The sequence below is a fragment of the Pygoscelis adeliae genome, unplaced genomic scaffold, assembly GCF_000699105.1.
Source record: "Pygoscelis adeliae isolate BGI_AS28 unplaced genomic scaffold, ASM69910v1 Scaffold168, whole genome shotgun sequence".
Classification (NCBI taxonomy): Eukaryota; Metazoa; Chordata; class Aves; order Sphenisciformes; family Spheniscidae; genus Pygoscelis; species Pygoscelis adeliae.
The window spans coordinates 90506-112701 of NW_008825566.1; the positions used below are offsets into that span (position 1 = coordinate 90506).

General features: G+C 36.5%; 1 protein-coding gene across 1 annotated transcript in view; it reads left to right on the plus strand.

The window, feature by feature from the left end:
• The window catches only part of NBAS (neuroblastoma amplified sequence), a 209704-nt gene that overhangs the window by 84474 nt on the left and 103034 nt on the right, over positions 1-22196 (plus strand). Inside the window, exons 32-37 of the mRNA XM_009332472.1 lie at positions 2481-2594; positions 7138-7295; positions 9475-9573; positions 16592-16759; positions 17370-17474; positions 17718-17841. Coding sequence (XP_009330747.1) covers positions 2481-2594; positions 7138-7295; positions 9475-9573; positions 16592-16759; positions 17370-17474; positions 17718-17841 — 768 coding nt within the window. The remainder of the gene's footprint in view (positions 1-2480; positions 2595-7137; positions 7296-9474; positions 9574-16591; positions 16760-17369; positions 17475-17717; positions 17842-22196) is intronic.

Consider the following 22196-nt stretch of genomic DNA (forward strand, 5'->3'; position numbering starts at 1 on the left):
TCTTTACTGAAAGAGTGGTTAAACATTGGAACAGGCTGCCCAGGGAAGTGGTTGAGTCCCCATCCCTGGAAGTATTTAAAAGACGGGTAGATGAGGCGCTTAGGGACATGGTTTAGTGGGCATGGTGGTGTTGGGTTGATGGTTGGACTCGATGATCTTGGAGGTCTTTTCCAACCTTAATGATTCTATGATTCTAAAACTAAGATATTCTTTCCAGTTTCTGAACTTGATTTGTTTGAGTCTGGATGTCAGACATGAACATTAAGGCTTAATGCAGAATTAGTGTGTAATATAATAAGGTCACCATTTTAATGGTTTTTCTCTTTGAACCTTTCTTGGTTTTAAATCTTGGATGTCTGCCAAAATGGCAAGGGGAACAATTTAGAATTCAAAACTTTCACTTTTATAAGACTTTATTATTAAAAATGCCTTCAGATGAGGCGTCATGAATCTGAAGCAGTGAATTTTTTCATGTTTGAATAGAAGAACAAGACCGTGCCGCTAATCTGCAGCAGGTAGTATTTTAAGTGACTCCACTGTTGAGGCAATGAAAGCCACGTGGAAAAGGGCTCAGGCTGTGTGTTGTGGGGGATTCACTAGCCATGTCGGAGCTGACGGTTCTTCTGTGGCGTAACAGTGTGGGTCAAGATAATGGAAGTTTAAATGAACGAGCAGTAGAGATAAGATGAGCAAGTAGAGCCATGGGCTGGAAGGAAAACGTTTCTTATATTTTATGCTTGTGCTTTTGTAAAACGTGCGGAGATCTATCCTACTACATCAAAACTAATTAGCTAAAACATTGGGGATGGGGGACTTGTCAGCATACCACTGCTCAAGCACAGTTAGGAAGAAAACTGTTCCTTGCTCCAAGTGTTCCTCCTCTCTTCCCTCCGATACCGCTGATTTTTAAGTAGAAATAAATAGCAGTGATTATTTTGTCTAGCTGAAATCTGAGGGACAATAGTTTGATTATTTCTGGTGCCTTTTATTTGTGTCTGCTACTTAGTCAAATCTCTCTGTCAGTAGTAAAGCTGTCAAGGTGAAATGGGCATCAGAAGGTGAGTGGCAAGTATGGATTTCTTGCTTATAGAAATGACAGTTCACATTTAGCTTGTGTAGATAGAAGCAGCTCTTTGTCATCTGTAATTGCTTTTGCCCGGATGAGAAGTTCCCAGGTTCCAGAGGGCAAAATTTTGCAACAGAAGAGCTTTGGATGTGATTAATTTGCAACATCATGTGTTGGCAGTATATAGAGCAAGAGGCCAAAAGATAAAATGATGGGAAGCCAATCTGTTCTCCCATCTGAGTTAGTTATGACGTTGCCGGGATTAGGGGAATCTTGATTGAGTTCAATAATTAGGGCAACTTCGCTTCCCTGAATGTCATTCTAGTGCAACTGCTATATCTTGTCTTTTGAGAAAGCTTCAAAAAGAAATTTGCTTTGCCTACATTGATGGACCTGCAAAGTAGAGTTAAAAATAACAGCTTTGCAATTTAAGAACATGTACTCTTTAAATGGTTTTTGGAACCGGATCTGTTTAACCTTCTGAAATATTTGCATTTCACAAGTTGTAGTAATACAGTTTCATAAACCAGTGCCCTTTTCAAATGACTGTAACAGCAGTGACTGCGTAAAATTGCTTTTAATAATAAGGGAGAAACATGAGCAAGAAGGTTGTACAGATAAAATCCACTCATTTTTGTTAGCTTCTTGCCATCTTCCTTTCCTAAATTAAAATGACTAGTGTGAGATTATTTTTCCTGTGTATGTTTAGTCACCTTCTCATATAGTGCATGGACATACACACAAGACTGGACCAGCTGGTGTCAGTAAAGTAAATAACTTTCATGAGATCAGTAGTATCTGAAGTGTTAACTTTTGACTCATAACTGGGGGAAGAGGCATTGTCCGGAAGGTCTGGTGACCGAGATACGTGTATGGTGTGAAAAAATAGTTTCAGTTCCACTCGCTCAATTTATGAGGGTAGGGATTTTTACATACCTGTGTCTTCCACATCTCATGAATTATTTGGCTCCGTGAAGTGGGAGTTTAAACTGGGGCTTTGTATATTGTAATAAAACAATTGAAATTTTCAAAATTCTTCTGTTACACTTCACAGAAGGTTTGTTTTTTTTTTTTCAATATCAGGATTTGAATTTATATGTCACTTAGCTTAAATATCAGTTTACATCTATGTCTTGGCCATCACATAAATACAGTTTTCATAACTTTTTTTTTTTTAACCTAGACATAACATGCTGTGTAGTTTTTTTTAGCCAGCTATGATGCCAGTGTTTTTTAAAATACGTAACTGTTTTTATTGTTTCCTTCAGGAAAAAGCAGATAATTTTATTTCTGCTTCAATTTCAAGATGGGCTTTTCATGTTGTGGCATATAGTTTTTTTAAGAAATAAAGTAGCAAGCTTAAGTCAACCATTAATTCCAATTAACTAATAAAAATGTTGTATTTTTCTTACAGGAGGTGATCAGATGGAGAGAAAAGGTCAAGTTTTGATACTTTTAGTGGAACAAGCTCTCAGTTTCCAGGACTACAAAGCAGCTAGTATGCATTGCCAGGAGCTCATGGCCGCAGGTGAGGTGATGTGGGGTGATGGTAGTGGAAATCTTGAGTTCTGACTCTTGACCTACTGTGAAGTGTGGTACTTCAGATTGGTCCACTTCATTCAAAAATCAGTTACGTTTTGTTTGTGGAAGTCAACTGACATCAGCATGTCAAATGTAGAAGGCAGGTGGTATGAAATATGACAAATCCTGTTGTCATGGAGGAGGAACTCCATGTAGTCATGGAACTACAAAATACTTAAGCCACAGTGACTTCTGGAGCAATGTTGGTCTTTTTCTAAAATCAGTTTAGTTCATTGAGATCTCTCAACTGAAATTGCATACTGTCATTCAGATAATCCTTTATTTTTTGCTCAAAATATATCCCAGTAGGGATTCCATTTTAATTGTCTCCTCAGCACTTTTTTTCTTGTAAGAAAGCAAAGGAAAAAGTTTTAATTTGTCGTGTTGTTTAAATCCCGTTTACTATGTTTTTGTATTATATTTTTGTTAATGAACGTTCATGTGTCACACTATTGAGGTTAAACATGTGTGTTGGTCCATACACATTCATTATCATTTATACATAGTCATGTTTCCTCTCTGTAAAATTATTTATGGAAACATATTTCAATATTTTTCTTAATATGTGTTTCAGTTTGCAAAAGTTCATTCACATAGTGTAAAATCTTTCTCTGCAATTGCTATCCCACTTGTTCATCTCTGGAAATAATCGTAAGTGTCATGGTTTAACCTCAGCCGGCAACTGAGCACCACACAGCCGCTCGGTCACTCTCCTACCGCCCGGTGGAATGGGGGAGAGAATCGAAAGAGTAAAAGTGAGAAAACTTGTGGGTTGAGATAAGAACAGTTTAATAATTGAAGAAATAATAATAATAATAGAATATACAAAGCAAGTGATGCACAATGCAATTGCTCACCACCTGCCAACCCATGCCCAGCCAGCCCCTGAGCAGCAGCCCCCCCGGCCAGCTTTCCCCAGTTTATGTACTGAGCATGACGTCACATGGCATGGAATGTCCGTTTGGCCAGTTGGGGTCAGCTGTCCTGGCTGTGCCCCCTCCCAGCTTCTTGTGCACCTCCAGCCTTCTCAGTCGGTAGAACATGGGAAGCTGAAAAGTCCTTGATTAGTGTAAGCACTACCTAGCAACAACTAAAACATCGGTGTGTTATCAACATTGTTCTCACCCTAAATCCAAACCACAGCACTGTACCAGCTGCTAGGAAGAAAATTAACTCTATCCCTGCTGAAACCAGGGGAATAAGAAATAAAATTTTGTTAGCCAGCTGGGTAGGGGTCTTGTATTTAGTTTTCAACTTGAAAACAGTATTATAGGCTGTAGTAATAAGTGCTGACTTTTGTTTCCTACTAAGTTGTGTGCACATTATAAAAGACAGTTCAGGTATCTTTAAACTGTACCTGTACTTTTGAAGAGACATTTGCCAGGTCTGTTTGGAGATATCCAAACTTAATTTCTTGGCTTTCTGACAGAAGATGTGTGTGATGTATAGGAGCTGACAAGGCAAGGTGACAGCCAGATTGCTGTAATCTCCTCCTAATGCAGGAAAAATGGATCCTAGCTGTTTGTGATATTTAGTTTGCAAGACAAAAACATGCAAATGTGTTTGCCATATGTAATGCACAAGTACATGGAATGGAGATGCACACAGCAAATACTGTATGTGATAAGATAGTTACCAAACTATTAGACATGTAACCTTAGGGAGCTTTTCTGTATGCCTCTGGGAAACACAATTTCTCATTCTTTCTATACTGTACCCCTTTCAAACAGGTAAAAATATGTGACTACAGCTAGTAGGAATGTGCTGGTCTTTTTAGATGTCTACCTTTCTAAGATGTCTATCAAAACACTCAAAATATTTGTGGTATTTATGTAATTTGTATATGTGAGGGTATGAGTGGAGGTAAATGACACATATGTGTTAAGGTACTAAGGAAGATGGGATTTGTTTCTTTGGCTCTTTTTTCTGCCTTGAGATTGAAGTGGGAAAGTCTGAGATGAATTGAGGTTCTTTTAATTATATCAAGTGATATATATTGTACTTTTTTTTGAGCCACTCCAGTGAGGTGTTTAATACCATGCTCTGAAGTAAATTATGATTTTCTTACTGCAATATGTAAAAATATAGTGTGTAGGCTTACAGATGCCTATTGTACTGATATCTACAACATGATAATAATGAATCTTCTATGCATTTGGTCAGTCTAAAGTAGAGTTACATCTCTTGTTTTATGGAGCCTTTATGGTTCCTTTCTCAGGCGATAAGTGTTGGCAGGAAAATGTAGAAGGCAGGTGGTATGAAATATGACAAATCCTGTTGTCATGGAGGAGGAACTCCATGTAGTCATGGAACTACAAAATACTTAAGCCACAGTGACTTCTGGAGCAATGTTGGTCTTTTTCTAAAATCAGTTTAGTTCATTGAGATCTCTCAACTGAAATTGCATACTGTCATTCAGATAATCCTTTATTTTTTGCTCAAAATATATCCCAGTAGGGATTCCATTTTAATTGTCTCCTCAGCACTTTTTTTCTTGTAAGAAAGCAAAGGAAAAAGTTTTAATTTGTCGTGTTGTTTAAATCCCGTTTACTATGTTTTTGTATTATATTTTTGTTAATGAACGTTCATGTGTCACACTATTGAGGTTAAACATGTGTGTTGGTCCATACACATTCATTATCATTTATACATAGTCATGTTTCCTCTCTGTAAAATTATTTATGGAAACATATTTCAATATTTTTCTTAATATGTGTTTCAGTTTGCAAAAGTTCATTCACATAGTGTAAAATCTTTCTCTGCAATTGCTATCCCACTTGTTCATCTCTGGAAATAATCGTAAGTGTCATGGTTTAACCTCAGCCGGCAACTGAGCACCACACAGCCGCTCGGTCACTCTCCTACCGCCCGGTGGAATGGGGGAGAGAATCGAAAGAGTAAAAGTGAGAAAACTTGTGGGTTGAGATAAGAACAGTTTAATAATTGAAGAAATAATAATAATAATAGAATATACAAAGCAAGTGATGCACAATGCAATTGCTCACCACCTGCCAACCCATGCCCAGCCAGCCCCTGAGCAGCAGCCCCCCCGGCCAGCTTTCCCCAGTTTATGTACTGAGCATGACGTCACATGGCATGGAATGTCCGTTTGGCCAGTTGGGGTCAGCTGTCCTGGCTGTGCCCCCTCCCAGCTTCTTGTGCACCTCCAGCCTTCTCAGTCGGTAGAACATGGGAAGCTGAAAAGTCCTTGATTAGTGTAAGCACTACCTAGCAACAACTAAAACATCGGTGTGTTATCAACATTGTTCTCACCCTAAATCCAAACCACAGCACTGTACCAGCTGCTAGGAAGAAAATTAACTCTATCCCTGCTGAAACCAGGGGAATAAGAAATAAAATTTTGTTAGCCAGCTGGGTAGGGGTCTTGTATTTAGTTTTCAACTTGAAAACAGTATTATAGGCTGTAGTAATAAGTGCTGACTTTTGTTTCCTACTAAGTTGTGTGCACATTATAAAAGACAGTTCAGGTATCTTTAAACTGTACCTGTACTTTTGAAGAGACATTTGCCAGGTCTGTTTGGAGATATCCAAACTTAATTTCTTGGCTTTCTGACAGAAGATGTGTGTGATGTATAGGAGCTGACAAGGCAAGGTGACAGCCAGATTGCTGTAATCTCCTCCTAATGCAGGAAAAATGGATCCTAGCTGTTTGTGATATTTAGTTTGCAAGACAAAAACATGCAAATGTGTTTGCCATATGTAATGCACAAGTACATGGAATGGAGATGCACACAGCAAATACTGTATGTGATAAGATAGTTACCAAACTATTAGACATGTAACCTTAGGGAGCTTTTCTGTATGCCTCTGGGAAACACAATTTCTCATTCTTTCTATACTGTACCCCTTTCAAACAGGTAAAAATATGTGACTACAGCTAGTAGGAATGTGCTGGTCTTTTTAGATGTCTACCTTTCTAAGATGTCTATCAAAACACTCAAAATATTTGTGGTATTTATGTAATTTGTATATGTGAGGGTATGAGTGGAGGTAAATGACACATATGTGTTAAGGTACTAAGGAAGATGGGATTTGTTTCTTTGGCTCTTTTTTCTGCCTTGAGATTGAAGTGGGAAAGTCTGAGATGAATTGAGGTTCTTTTAATTATATCAAGTGATATATATTGTACTTTTTTTTGAGCCACTCCAGTGAGGTGTTTAATACCATGCTCTGAAGTAAATTATGATTTTCTTACTGCAATATGTAAAAATATAGTGTGTAGGCTTACAGATGCCTATTGTACTGATATCTACAACATGATAATAATGAATCTTCTATGCATTTGGTCAGTCTAAAGTAGAGTTACATCTCTTGTTTTATGGAGCCTTTATGGTTCCTTTCTCAGGCGATAAGTGTTGGCAGGGATGCCGCATGCTCCTCTTTATCTCATTGAATAAGAATTACGCAGCATCCTTCTATCACTTCTGAAGCTTACCAACCTCAGAAGTACATTTTGTGTTCCCTTGTAGGTTATTCTAAAAGCTGGGAAGTATGCAGTCAGCTTGGGCAATCAGAAGGCTACCATGATTTGGGTATGCGTCAGGAACTCATGGCTTTTGCTCTGACACACTGTCCCCCAAGTGCCATAGAGGCGTTGCTGGCAGTGAGCAGTTCGTTGCAAACCCAGGTAGGTGTTTCTGAAACTTCTTTCATGCAAATTCAGTGCTTACCAAAGTAAAGGGGACTTGTGCTCATTTTTAAGTTTGTTCCTTTAAGTTCCACCCCCCAACAAGTTTATATTTGTTCTACTGTATTTTTCTACTTTCACTGTTATATTTCAACAAATGAACTCTTTTTATAAGCATTTTTATATGATAAGTTGGCTTTTCAAGTAGGAGTGCAATTGTGTTCTCGATCTTCAGTACTTTTAATTTCTTCGTTTATTGCCTGATTTAAATATTTTATTTGCAAATGCAGTTAAATATTTTTTTCAATGTTTTCCATGTTCTGTCGCCTGTTTATACCTTGTAATGCAACTTCATTAAATGCCCATATAAATATCTGTTAAATGTTTATTCTTACATTTTTATGATCTCTACCCAGTATACAATGAAATTCTTTTCTGAATGATTGCAACCATGTAATGGTTTTAACAACTACAACAGGCTTTATGTCTCAGCCATCTTTATTAACTCTGCAGTGACTGACGACTTAATAGAATCAGATCTTAGGTGTTCAGCTGATCATATTATATATATGAGAACAAGTAATTGTGGCATTTAAGTACAAGTTATAGCAAGATGACATAGCAAACCTTTTGAAGAGTTTTATTTGAAACGGCAGTGCAGTAATTTAGGTTGTCAAAATGTTCAATTTCTGTTCAGTGTAATTGTGGCTTGGCCTACATACTATTATCTGTTTAAGAGTTCATGTTTGTCTTAGTTGTCTGAGTTCACAATGTTCATAGATTTATCTTTGTGTAAAAAAAAAAATAAAAATCTTAGAGGGCTTGCATTCTGTGTCTGAAGAATGGGGGAGAAGGGAGCGATAGCTACAGTACATATGCAGTCTAATTAAGGCAGCTGCAAGTGCGTAGCCTTTTTCTTTACAAAATTGCTTGTATAGCAATGTGTATGAGAAATACAGGCAACATATGAAGGCAGTCTGTGCTGCTTCAGTAACAGGATAAAATGCTACAAAAGATTTGAAATAAAGTTTAGCTCCTGCAAGCTATTTACTATTTTTTTTCATCATGAAAGCACTCAAATTTGAGAGAGGTAGGTACAATTACGAGCTTAAACGTAAGTGGAATCTTTGCAGAATTGATACCTGTACAGTATAGAAATAAAAACTTGTTTCCCCCATTATGTGTCTATACCTGGAATGAGAATTTGAAGTCAAACAAACTTTTGGCACTGTATAAGCCAGAATTTGTTAGACTTGCTGTCAGTTCACTGCCTCTGTATCACTGTCTCATTCCTTCTAAAGGCTTCATGTCCTGTTAGTTGTAGTGCAGTGCAGCTGTTCAGTCACTGGTTATTACCCTCTCGCATCTCACTTCTCCAAGGGAAATGATTCTCTGTCTTCTCCATTCACAGAACTTCAGACTGAATTTGTTGCTAAGGTTTCTTTGTTAGTGCAGTATTATTTGTAGCAAAAGTGCAGTGATGATTAATTTGGTATTTGCCCCAAGAAGCCAAAACCGAGTCATGATTTCTGTCAAAGCACTTTTAATCAGATTCTTCTGCAATTACTTCCGCCATAAACCAAGCATGAGCTTTTCAGCTCTGTTCATTAATGGTCCTACCTTAATGGTCCTACATCGGTCCAAACACTCTGTCTTTGTATGTAGATAGAGAGATATATATGCAAAAAATCTTCATCAGAAGGTCCTGCTGGCCACATGATATATGTAAGGGTTTTTTGTGGACCTTCATCAGTTCTATGGCCTGTGGAGATTCTGCTCACAAAACTATTATCTTGTGTAATACTTGCCTCTGTGGAGTTGCGCAACACCTCAGAGGCACAGTTCAGATAATGGGTGTTTTTCATAGGAGTTCTTTAGCCTATGTAGTACGGCAGGGTGCGTATAATCTAAAAAAAAAAAAATTAAAAAATTCTTACATTGTGTGAAAAATATCACACAAAAATCACAAAGGAGGGAAGTTCATTTTGTCTAGGGACTACAACAGTGAAAGGATGTCAAAGATACCTATGTGTTCTTCTCTCTGTCTTCCCCTGCACCGTTGTTCTTCTATCATGGAAGCCTTTACATCAGAATATTTTGGGTTTCCTATGACATCAGTCATAATTCTTACATTTGATTATTTGACTGGTAAGGTATTATATTTACTTTGTGTTTATAGATTCTTTATCAGGCTGTGAATTACCAGTTCCTTCCTTCAGAAGGAGGTGAGAATATAAATATCTCAGGACCTTCTTCGTTGATCAGTAAGGATACAGAGGTAAGCTTTAAAGAGAGTTTTTAAAGTAATAATGATTTTGTTCTGCGTTATGCTGAAGAGCTGAATTTGAGTTTTTAGCAACATCTACCTGTTTACTAGACAAAATGCACAACATTAAATATGTCTACTAATTTCTGTTCTTAAATACTTACTCTGTTCTGATTTTTTTTGTTGCTTCTTCCTACCCAGTCTTAGCACCATAGAAAAAATATAAACCCAGAGGCAGGAGAGGAGGAAAGTGAAACAAAACTTAACATGATAAAATACATTATTGTTGGTTTGATTTTTGATCTGTCCCAATTGCAAAGCAAGACATTTGAAAATAAACCTGAGCTACATATTTCATTAAAAAATGTCTTGAATTAAACTTAGTTTTCCCCTTTGTTCTGTGCATCATGAAGTTTATGACTTCTTTTGCTGTTTTATAACTTTCATATATTGCATGTGAAATTATTTTTGTGCATGAGATGAGAAGGAACATTGAGTGTTTTGTGGGAAATAGAGGCAGGGCAGAAGGAAAAATGTCTACTATTATTCTTTCTACTTTTCATGTTTATTATATTAACAAATTTAAGTGTGTACGTGTACAATTGCAAGTACATTTCTGTCTTTAAAGAAGATCTAATAACCTATTTATGAAGGAAAGGAGTGTCTTTTTCATACTCTTCAGAGTGGAAAATTCTGTTTTTTTTTTTCTCTGTTTTCTGTTTGAGTTTTTCTGTATGTGATAAACAGATGTGGGGGGGGCAAAAACCTTTAAGAAATAGAGAAAGAAAGAAAGAAGGTGCTTCAAGTTGCATAGTCTGGCTTTTTGAGAAAAGTATCTGAATTGCAGCTTCCTTGATGTCATTATACCCTTAGGGAATTTTTACCAATGACAGCTGTAGATGAAATGCTAGTCTTTGCCTTTGGTATATTTAACACCAGGTGGCTTAAAAAACCCACACCGCTCCTTCATGTTATTGGAATGGGAACAGGCAACTTCTATGTATATATCTATATTTTGTGTATGGTTTTTATATATGTATAGGGCATACATGCATACTTTGTGTACATATCTGCATATGTAAACATACATATACATATTTGCATATATGAAAAATAAATGGGCAGGAAAGTAAAATAGCACTGAAAACAGTATTCAGAGGGAGAGAGCTAAACACTTTATGTATCTGCTAGAATCATTGATACGAAGAACAGGTCTGTTCACTGGCACAAATGTTTTTTAATTTCTGGAAATTGGTAAATGAATCTCTCTGAGAGGAATATTATTAAGTAGATCTTAATAGAACTGTGAAACCTTCTGATGTGGGTGTGCGTACATATGTTTACAATATTTTAATGTATATAACAAATTTGTCATGCATCATTTTCATATGCTGTAGTACTATTGACTCTATGTTGTGACGGAACAATTATGCATGCATAAAAATGATTCAGAAACTTATTCAAGGGTTTATCAGGGTTGAGTAAACTCACTAATTAACTTCATTATCAATTCAGTTTGGATATCTCAAGCAATTTTCATTATGCTGGGGAATTCGCATTCAGAAAATTATCCACTCTTATTTTCTCCAATATATCTTTCATTTGTTTCCACCTTAGTTGTGGTTGGTTGTCTGGTTAGAATTGGAAGTAGGCAGACAGTTGACCTGGCGAGTTTGTATGTTGCTTCATTGAGGTTTTTTTCTTTCTGTTTTAATACAGCTTCTTGGCATGTCATATTTTAGACTGTTAGACTATGAGATGAGTTCTGTCTATTTGATAATTCTGTCTTTTTGTTCTCTCCCAGTTGACTTAATAGGGATTTATAGCTTCTTTCACTTCTTGCAATGACACAGGAGGAAACATAGCCAAGAATTTAGTCACTGCATAACCCTTCCTTTGTTACAGACACCTGAAATGTTAGAAAAGGAATATATTCAATAACTCAGTTTCTCTGACTTAACTGAATCCCATAACTGCAATTCCTGTAGTTCTGCCTCAGCTAATTCCTTGTGCTTCATCTTCATTGTCTTGCACAGAATTTCAGTTTCTTCAAAGAGAAAACAAACTCTAAGATTTTTTTCCCTTTCTTTTTAATCCTTTCTTTTTTGCTTATGTCCTGATTAACTTACAGCACTCTTTTCTCAAGGACTTGACAAATGTTCTTCTTTCTCACTTATTGATACCTTTTCAGATTGGTGCTCTAAGTGTAATTTTCCTTATCTTGACTTGACTAAGCTTCTTCTGGCATACATGTGTTTAGGCATCCCTTTCTCTGTGCATTAAAAATACCTATCTGTAAGTATATCAATCTTACACTTCAAAGCTTGAGTGACCTTTTTCTACCTCTTGTTATCTTTATTTAGTATTGAATCATTAGTTGCCATTACCATTTTTTTCTTTATACCAACCTACATCATCAACTGGTTATACTTGTCAATCATTCTCCTCTTGATGAACTCCTCTCTAGAAACGTCTAAACTAATTTCATTTCTGTTATTTTAAGTTTTTCCTCTGGAACTTTTTTCCCATGAAACTTGCAGAAATCTTGGTAGCAGCTGGCTACACATCTTCACAGATTGCATAGAAATGTGTTATTTAACATTGCTGTCATATTGACTTCAGTATAACTTTTCTCCAAGTTTTTGCTGGTCCTACTCTGAAGGAAATTCCTGATTGCTATGATAAAGATGCATGTAATTATTCTGTAGGAACTAATGCATTTGCACAAGGATGTACTTCATTACTGTAGTGCCAGCTTGTCACTGTTGATTGAACTCATGAGATCCGTTGGAGAAATTATCCTCTGGAAGCTACATAGCAAATTTTTTTTAAACCTCAACAACTGATCTTGTGCTTCTCAAACAAAATATCTCAGTGAGAAAATTAAGGTCTTGATTAATGAAAAGCATTTCAGAATATTATTGCTAACGTTATTAGATTAAAATATAATGCTTAGTCACGAGATGCTGTGTTGTGTATAAACAGTAGAAACAATAACCATCAATTGCCTTGTAAATGAGCTCTGACTTTATGTTAAATCTATGTAATACCGAAAATATGCATTATGTCTTTTATAAATAAAATCATTATCTTTTACGTATCTGAATGTGAAAACTTAATTGCTGTAAAGTAGCACATAAGCACAAGAGAAATACGCAGTTTCAGGTTTCCTTGAAACCAAACTCTTTGATAGGAGAGCAGACATCATTTCTAGAGGAGAGTATCTTCAAATTATGGGAATGATTTTCTTAAACGTTGCTTAAAGAAAAGAAAATTTCCAATTAACAGAGCATTAGCATCTTCTTTCCTTTTGCATTTTTCCCAAGCACTAGGTCTGGGAAAAGACAGGATCTTTTAAGGCATTTGTGTACATTAAAGTGGTATGTCATGCATTTTTATCTCTGCTGGTTAGAAATGATTAGGGAATGTTATATTTGTGTAGCATGCACTGGGAACTCTCCCACCTGGAGTCTTTGGAACCTCAGGGTAAATATAATGCTCCAGCTGCTGTTTCAAATAGTTGTGATTTTTTTTTTTAACTTCTATTTTTTATTTTGTGATTAACTGGAGCTGTGTTTTGTGGTTTAGTAAATGTACTGGTTTTAATTCTGTAATAATTAAATTAGAATTCTTCTTACAGGAAGAGGTGGCTGTAATTCCTGAAGGAATCGTGATCATTTACAGTGTCCCTGAACTCTTGAGAAAAATCTCAATGTGGAACTCTATATGTGCACTATTTAAACTCCTGTTGCAGTCAGTGGAGATCCAGTCAATGGTGCATAGAGAATAACGCAGTTAATCAGCCATTAGGTGCTTGATTCAGTTACTTTAATCATAGATATCAACAATTTGACATGCCCTGAGTTATCCTCCGGTCCTTTAGCTACTGACCCTAAAAGTCTAGGTCCTCTGTCAGATGTACAAGTGTTAAGCAGATATCTTAATTACTGCTGTATATCTCAGACAGTTATCAAAGCCTCTGTTTAAGCAGCTGAATCAAATGCATTGTGTATACTTAAGACTGGGTTACTTTTTCAGGTCCAGTGACATTATAGCCCTAATAAGAGCTTAGACATCCAGTGACACCTGAATTTTAGTGTTGTCATCTTGATCTGAATCTTTTCTGTAGTCTCTCATCTAGGGTCTGCTTTATCTTGGCAGGACTGGAGTTTTCAATTAGACTGGTTCATTAGCTGTAATATATACTACAAAAAGAAAAAAACCCACAAACAAACAACAAAAAACTCCAAACCAAAACCCTCCAGGGCATAAAACATAAATGTAGAATAAACATGAATAGTTAATTAAAAGACACTATTTTAAATTGCTGTTTCCCAATGGGAGTACCAAAAAGGGAAAAAGAAAAAGGAAAGCTAATACTTGTTCTGTCTTATGAACAGAATCTGTTCCACCTCACTTTGTTTCTTTCATGATCTTAACGCATAATGACTCTTAATGCATAAAGTGTATACAGTGTATGGTTTTTGCATGTTTTGATCCTTGCGCCTTGACTAATTGTCATTAAAGAAAAAAAATCTGTGGTGCAGTTGTTCTAATTTATTACTCTCTTCTGTGGCTTATTTAAAAAATAGTTGGCTTTGTTGTTTATCCTTGCATTAGAGAGTTTGGAATGGTATATATGTGTATGTATGAGCATATGTGTATATATATAAAAATATTTTAGCTGTTATTTTAGAGTATCTTGATACTTCAGAATTTGTTGGCTGACTGTTTTTATATCCATTTAGATTCATACAAATTTTTAAGCTGCTAATTTAGGATTAATAAGTTGTTGTTGTTTTGTTTTTAATCAGAAGTGCTTACCTTTATAAAGGATATTGGGAAGAAATAAAACAAGAAAATAATTTCCCCCAAACACACCTCGAAATCTCCAAACTATAACTTATTCCTGATGATACAATTAAAGGATACAATTCAAGTTGTCTTCTTAAAATGAGACCTCCAGCAATCTTTAAGAAATCATTAATTTTATGAGAGATTGATTCAGGATAGCAAGAAGTTATAGCTTGAAAGTATTGCTGTTCCAGGTACACAGAGGAATGGCTTTTCAGAAAACAGAATTCTTATTTGTGCAGAGAAGAGTAATTACTCATAAGAGTTGAAATTCTTTTTAGAAAAAATCAAGAGAGTTTATCTGATGGCAGTAGAGCTATAGAAGCATACACACCAGCATAAAAGTTAGCCCATTAGTGTTCAGACTACTGAAGGAGGTTTATTTAAAAAAACCAAACAAACGGTGTTTTGCTCAAATGCAGTTGAGAACTTGGGGGGGGGGATTTTTTTTTTCTGGTTCTGATTTGTTTTGCTTTTGTTTTATTTATTCCCCATGAAGAATCAGTTAGGTGTCCTGCAGCATCTGCTTGAAAATACAGGCAGAGAGAGAAATTAGTATTCTGTATATAACATTTAAAATAAATTACAGAAAGCTTTTGTACTAAGTACCAAGAGTGGTTTATTTAAAAACCACACAAACAAGAAATTCTCCCCCACCCCACCAAGCCACCAGACCCAGGATTTTCTGTTGCTTTTTACTTTTCAGAGGAGTAAAAATTCTGGCTTGTTGTACTTGTCATGCTCTTTCTTAATTTCGTGGAGTAAGAGCTGAAAATTCCCGTTTAGCCAGTCAGTTCATTAGTGGTGCATCTGTGAAACGTAGAATATAATTTCAGAAAAGATTGAAAAAAATGCTTAAGCCTTAATGGAAAGAAGGACTTAAGGTGCACCTGCTGCTTCAGTGGTCAGCTTGAGGCAGTGATTTACTGTATACTACAGTAAAAGGTACTAAAATAACTTAGTCTGCAGTGAAATTCTGTTATTGAAGCTAGCATGTTTTGTCACTGAAGTTACGGTGGGACATAATTCACTTAAGCATAACTTGGCATCCTTTTGGTCTGATGTCTGAAATTTTGTGGAGAGTTAGTAAGTTGTAAACTAATACCTCACATTCAGTTATACAGGTAGAATTTTTCTATTTCAATACACTTCAGTGTATGAGTAAATGAATAATAGAGTTGTTAGGGAGAAACATTGGATATAAAACTGTTGAAGTTTGCTGTATGGAGGAAAACATTAATATTTTCTATTGCTGAAGACAGTGTGTTTACGTTAGCATGCTAATTATATATTTATGTCTAATGTGTAAGCTTTGTAAAGCATGCAATTAACACAAACCTTTTGGGACTGGAAGAGCACAGATCAACCAACGTGGATGTTCTGGGTATTATTTAAATGCTTTACATGAGGAAGAGCTGGTACAGAAAGCTCCATTTGTGGAACATGTCTTGTACTTTTAAGAATTGTCTTACATGTGAGTTTACTGAGACTGAGTGAAGATGTTTTGCAGGATAATGTGTAGTCGTATACGTGCATGTATTGCAGAAGCAATTTGGGATTGAGAATAGGCTGCGGTCTCGATTCTTCTTTGCAGTCTTTTAGGTTTGCTATATTTGGTACCTTTTAAGAGCCGACTGCAGAATTAAAAATTTTGATGATACTTTTTCACTTGGTGTGGAGATGAATGTTTACATCTCTTCACGATTTCCCCTACTGAGAATTCAACTTAATGCTACCTCTGTACAAATACAAGATTGTCTCTACTGTCAGCTTTCTTGAATTATTGAAGATCAATTTTAGCCTGCTCAATCTCCTCATTTGTAGAGATCATTATTTTAACAGAAGCATTCAACAATTATGTAAAACATTACCATTATAAACTTTGGAATTAAAAACAGCTGGTGTCTGTGGAAACAAGAGGTTATAGTTGAATAAGGGACAAAACGTTCTACTGATCACACTACTCACTTCAGATTGAAACTTCTAAATCACTTTTAACTTGTCTTTGGTTTGTTTTTATGACAGCTGTTGCTTAAATTATTTTAATTTAACATTTTAAATTTTTTATATGTCATTAACATAGTGTGCTTGATCGCTAATGTGTTTTACTTTAGGTCATTAGCCTAATTAAAGCATGAGTCTAACACTTGCCATTGTGTGTTGGATATGCTCACAGGATGAAACCAACATCTCCTCTAGCCAGTCTGCTGATTTGTTGTACTGGACGACATCAAAAACCATGAAGGTGTTGTCTAACACAACTATGACTACAAAAGCCATGCTGCATGCTGTCAGTGATGGACAGTGGTGGAAGAGATCATTAACTTATCTTCGACCACTACATGTAAGGGATTGCTAATGTGTCTGCAGATGTTTACACATTCACTGATGTGTTAGTATAAAAGCTGGGCTCCTTTATAGGTATCTGATAACTGAAGACCTCAAATCAATAAATGAACTAGAGACGTCAAGGGATTTTTTGCAGGCAAATCCCAATGAAAGAAGGGGTCTAAAGCTGTTTCCTTCTCTTGTTTTCTAATCTGTTTTCTCCTGCTTTTTTAACAATAGTGTGAGAAAGCATAGTTGAAATTTGGCAGAACTTCAGAACTTTGGGGAAGAAAGCACAGTGAGGTCCACTCTTTAAATACTGTCATTTCATAGTCAAAGCTGTTCCTTTTCAGTTTCTCTTTTCTACCTTCTCTACTTCAGTGGATTTTCTGTAATGTTTATGATACTAGTTTCTCTGATACTACTTTTGCGCATGATTCTCTTTCTTTTTTTTAAGAATACTGGACCTCATTCAGCATTGGTTTATGTAAGATGACTCCTATCTTTCTCCCCACTGAATTCAATGATATTTTCATTTACAGTTGCTTCCCTTCTGAATAGCAGTTACAGACTTCTTAATGAGCTTTTTTTTTATGACTACGTTCAACTATACTTATTTTTCCCAGGGCCAAGATGTATTAAAAAGTGGGCCTGGAGAAAATGCCACTGTGGAAAAACAAGGCTGTCATCCGTTTTATGAGTCTCTAATTGCTGATCCATATGTTGCAGAAGTAAGTTTCTGTTACAGAATTCTGAAGTGTTAGTTTTTTGTTGAGCTCTCATAATTAATAATATGGATTTTGGATTATTTGTGCGACTTGAGATTTTGTGCAGTATTAGGAAGAAAATCCAGAATTAAACAGAAAGGAAAGCGAATGCAGGAGCCAAGGTAGCTAATTGCATCTGATGCAAGTGAGCTAAATATAACTGCAGGGTGTAGTGCGCATGTGTCAGTTATCTTATTTTACTTCCAGTCTGAAATCAGCTATGGCATGTACCAGAACAATTCTTTGGAAAGCTTTGCAGAAGCATTGCTGAGAACAGAGAAACTGACAGAAACAAAGAGTGAAGAAAAAGACCTACTTCCAACTACAGAAGGTATGGGTATACGTATATTCACTCTTGTATGTACTATGTATAGTAAATATAGGAGACTCTGTGGATGGGTTTAAATACGGAGAATTGCACACAATGATTGGAAGTAGTGTCTGGGTATTTTGTATGAACTGTGATCCAGTTCAACATCTTTCGTTGGTAAGTAGTCTTGATAAAAGTAGCTGCAGGGTTTTCAAGAGAAGTGGTATTTTTAAAAGGAGTTGCTCAGTAAGGACTACAAATCTGAATGTTGGCTTTAAATAAGCAGAAACTGATATTTGGGGGCTGACAAAGATATGAATGTTGTGGGGGGAAAAATTGTTGAAGGCTTCCTGAATACTACCATGTACAGATATTTTAATGGAAATTTGCAGCCCAGTGTTAATGTTAATTGTATGCGTGCCTGTGTATTCACTTGTTCAGATTCTGTGCCATTGTGTATACAGCTTTCGGTATTCCAGGGCCATTACAGTATTTTATTTGCTAATTAATGCTTAACTGCAGCTTCTGGAATCATTAGAACTTTTAGTCATCTGAAATTTCTACATTTTATAAGTTATACTTAATAATTTGTTAACTGAAAGTTTCACTTTTTTTAAAAAAACAAAACAAAACAAAAACAACAAACCACACGAAACCACCTGTGATTGTCTTTTGGCTGTCTCCTGCTGGTTTAAGAAATGAACTGTTTAAATATTTACATGCTGTTAGTGTCTTTTGAAGGAAGATATCTGTATTGTATTTTACTCTGTGGTAAGTTCTGCCATGAAAAATGAGTATATTAAATCACTTGCAATATGAGAAAAGTTTCAAGTGAGACTTTCTTCATAAGCCACACAGTTTTATTTGAATTGTTTAGTGAAAACCAGCATATTTGTCTTACAAGTATATGATTCAGTAGTTTGAGATATATGATATATCTGCAGATAACCTGTACAGTTGTAAAATAATAACATTGTGAATTAGAAATGGTCAGCAACAGCTTGTATAAATGGGGATGTATTCACATTTTGTTCCTTTCTTGCTCTCTTAATGCAAAAATAGTTTTAAATCAGTACTTGATCTTTTTTCTTGAATGCTGAAAGCCCATAGGCTTCTAGCTCTGATGCCTGTGTCTTAAAGGAGGGGGAGGCAAGGATTAAGAAGTATTCATTGCTTTCTTAGGGCAGATGATGTTAGTTGGCAGATCTTTGGTAATACTTCCTGCTCCAGCTTGAGTAATTGGAACTGGTTGTTTACAATTCAGTGACTGCCTTTGAGATGGAAATTTCAGTTGTGGCGACTTTTGCTTGAAGAAGAAAAATTTTAGATTCCAGCTTTAGTTTTTGAGCTTTTATCTTCCTCCTCTTAAGTGTGCAGACTACTGTTTTTATAATTTTAATACTTCTGTTCCACCACTTCATTCTACAGTCAGTCTGAATTTCACTTACGAGTCTCTCCAACTGTGCTATGGAACTGAGAGTTCTGTGTTTTCCTCTGGAAAACTGAGCTGTATCTATTCTGCACTCAGCAGTCCTGCTGTGTGACACCTTTTGGTAGTCAATAGACAGCGTTCTTGCATATAGTGTAACATAGCTTTCTGTAAATGAAGGGACTGGTAATTTGCTAATTGTAATGCATTTAGCCCTGGATTAATAGTATTGGATCCCACCGCTTCCCCCTTCTTAATGCTTTGCTTTATCAATTCCCATAAAAGTCCTTATGATCAGTTAACACTTTTAGGATTGTGGAGCTTGAAGATGTGCATATTAATAGCACACTGATAAAATTTCAAATAAAAAAATCACGCAGATACGAACCCCATTTATTATTCCGTGTTTTTCCCATATTTTCAGGCTTCCTCTAAGGTTTTGGGAGGATTTTTGCCATATGAAACTTGAATACTAATATGAATTATTAGCTACTATACTAGCAACTAACAAACATAGCAGATTTCATTTGATTTTGCTGGCAAGTTTGAATCCCATTTGTTTCCTTCTAGCTGTCTTCTGGGACAGCTAGAGCAGCAGGTTTCAGCTCCATTAGAAGAATCGACAAACCTAGAAGAAGATGCAGTTTAGCGAAGAAACCCCAGTTGGATTTAGCACATTGTCTTAGGGAAGTTGAAGTATGCATCAAACTGTTTCTATTACTATAGTAGTGTCATGCTCCAGGTGGGAGGGAATGGCTAAACACTTTCCCCAGAGGCAGTGTTCATGATAAAACTCAAGACAATGTTTGCTGCTTCTTTTGTGGATTTGGTAGGGTCACAAGCCTTGGACTTGGACTTCTCTTGTCCTTTCTATCTGGATGTAGGTGGTAGACTGAGCATTTTCGCGTGAAGTGGTAACACCCATCACTTTGGGTCCAGTAAAACCCTCTTTCTTCATGTGCTGTTATAGTGCATCCAGACTTAGCGTGACTGAGGCAGTGTTGTACATCTCTGTTTAATTGTCTTTCTCCATAGCCCTTAGGGATTTGATGGGGAGGTTCAAGATGAGATCTGAATGGGAAGTTACTACAATTGATGGCTGCATTTTGTTGTAACCGGATTAGGTACTAAACTCGAAGTAAACCCAAGAAAGTCAGCCATACCTATTAATCCTCAGGAGTTTTAGAACAAAGAATAGCTTAATGTTTTCCATGATTTTGTAATTGCTTGCAGATATGGCTATTTAACTGCAATATATACTTTCAAGTTTAGTGAGATTTTACCACATGCTAAATGAACAGCTGAAGACTTGAAGCTGTTTTTTGCATTTTTTTTTCAGAGAAAAAAACATGGAAAAAAAGTTGAAACTTCCTAGGTATTGATAAATTCCAGTTTTCACAAATAAACCATTTTCTTCCCTACTTTGCCTTGCTTGCGGCATAAAGACCTGCACAGGAAATAAAAATTATTCATAAAATCAAAATTTTTTTGTGTTTCCTAAGGAAATATTGCTTGTGGGACAGCAGCATTGGCTCTTTGCTTGTCACTGACTGTCCTCCCTGGTTTGCCAACCCTGTAATGTTTAATCGCTTTGGCAGATTTCAAATTTGGCAGTGCTCTGAAATGATACTAAGTTCCTCTAAATTTTGTGAAGATGTATGAGAGGACAGAATGGCATCCTGCTAATGTCCATAGCCTGTGATTTGAACTCAGCCCTGTTAGACATCGGAGAATTCCCGTAGGGTTTCACTGGGAAGCATAAAGCTGTATGAAATTAGTTTTTGAGTATAGACATGTGTTTGTGTATATGTAAAGGAGGCATCTATATATGAATACATGAACACATATTTCCACACAAGCATACAGAGAATTTATATTTATTGAATCAATACAGGGGATTTTTTTTTTTTGTCAGAGTGGATAACAATGGAGGCAGGTCTTTCTTCTTAAGAATATTCTGGCAACTGGGATGCCTTTGTGTTGAGCTTCATGCAAGAGTATGAATAAAATCATGTTGTTTTCTGGCGTTTTATTGGTGCTGTGTTCTTTGTCCTGATTGCTATCTGAAGGGTGAAGACAAATTTTTGTTTGTGTGGCAGTTGTCATGTTGGGGATGTGAAGCTGGAAGAGAACCCACAATTTATTATGTATTTCCGAGGCTCTGCAATCATGAATTTTCCAGAGAAAGGGAGAAGAAGGCAGAGCCCAAATACTTCTTTTCCTCCTCCCAGTTTTTTCTGTTCAACTAGAGGTGTTTGTAAGAATATATAAAGTAACTTTGCTTGTGCTCAGAGTAGGAAATACCAATTTTGCAAACTAATTAATCAGGATTTTAATATTAGCTATTTCTAAAGTCCCATTATCTTTGCTTGGACATGATACAGGTTATTTTGAATGTAGCAGAATGTCCTGGTTTCAGCTGGGGTAGAGTTAATTTTCTGCCTAGCAGCTGGTACAGTGCTGTGGTTTGGATTTGGCATGAGAATAATGTTGACAACACACCGATGTTTTAGTTGTTGCTAAGTAGTGCTTACACTAGTCAAGGACTTTCCAACTTCCCATGTTCTACCGACTGAGAAGGCTGGAGGTGCACAAGAAGCTGGGAGGGGGCACAGCCAGGACAGCTGACCCCAACTGGCCAAAGCCAACTGGCCAAAGGGATATTCCATACCATGTGACGTCATGCTCAGTACATAAACTGGGGAAAGCTGGCCGGGGGGGCCGCTGCTCGGGGACTGGCTGGGCATCGGTCGGCGGGTGGTGAGCAATTGCACTGTGCATCGCTTGCTTTGTATATTCTTTTATCATTATTATTATTATTATTATTATTATTTTCCCTTCCTTTTCTGTCCTATTAAACCGTCTTTATTTCAACCTATGAATCTTACTTTCCCCCCTGCCGCGATTCTCTCCCCCATCTCAATGGTAGCCGGGGGAGTGAGCGAAC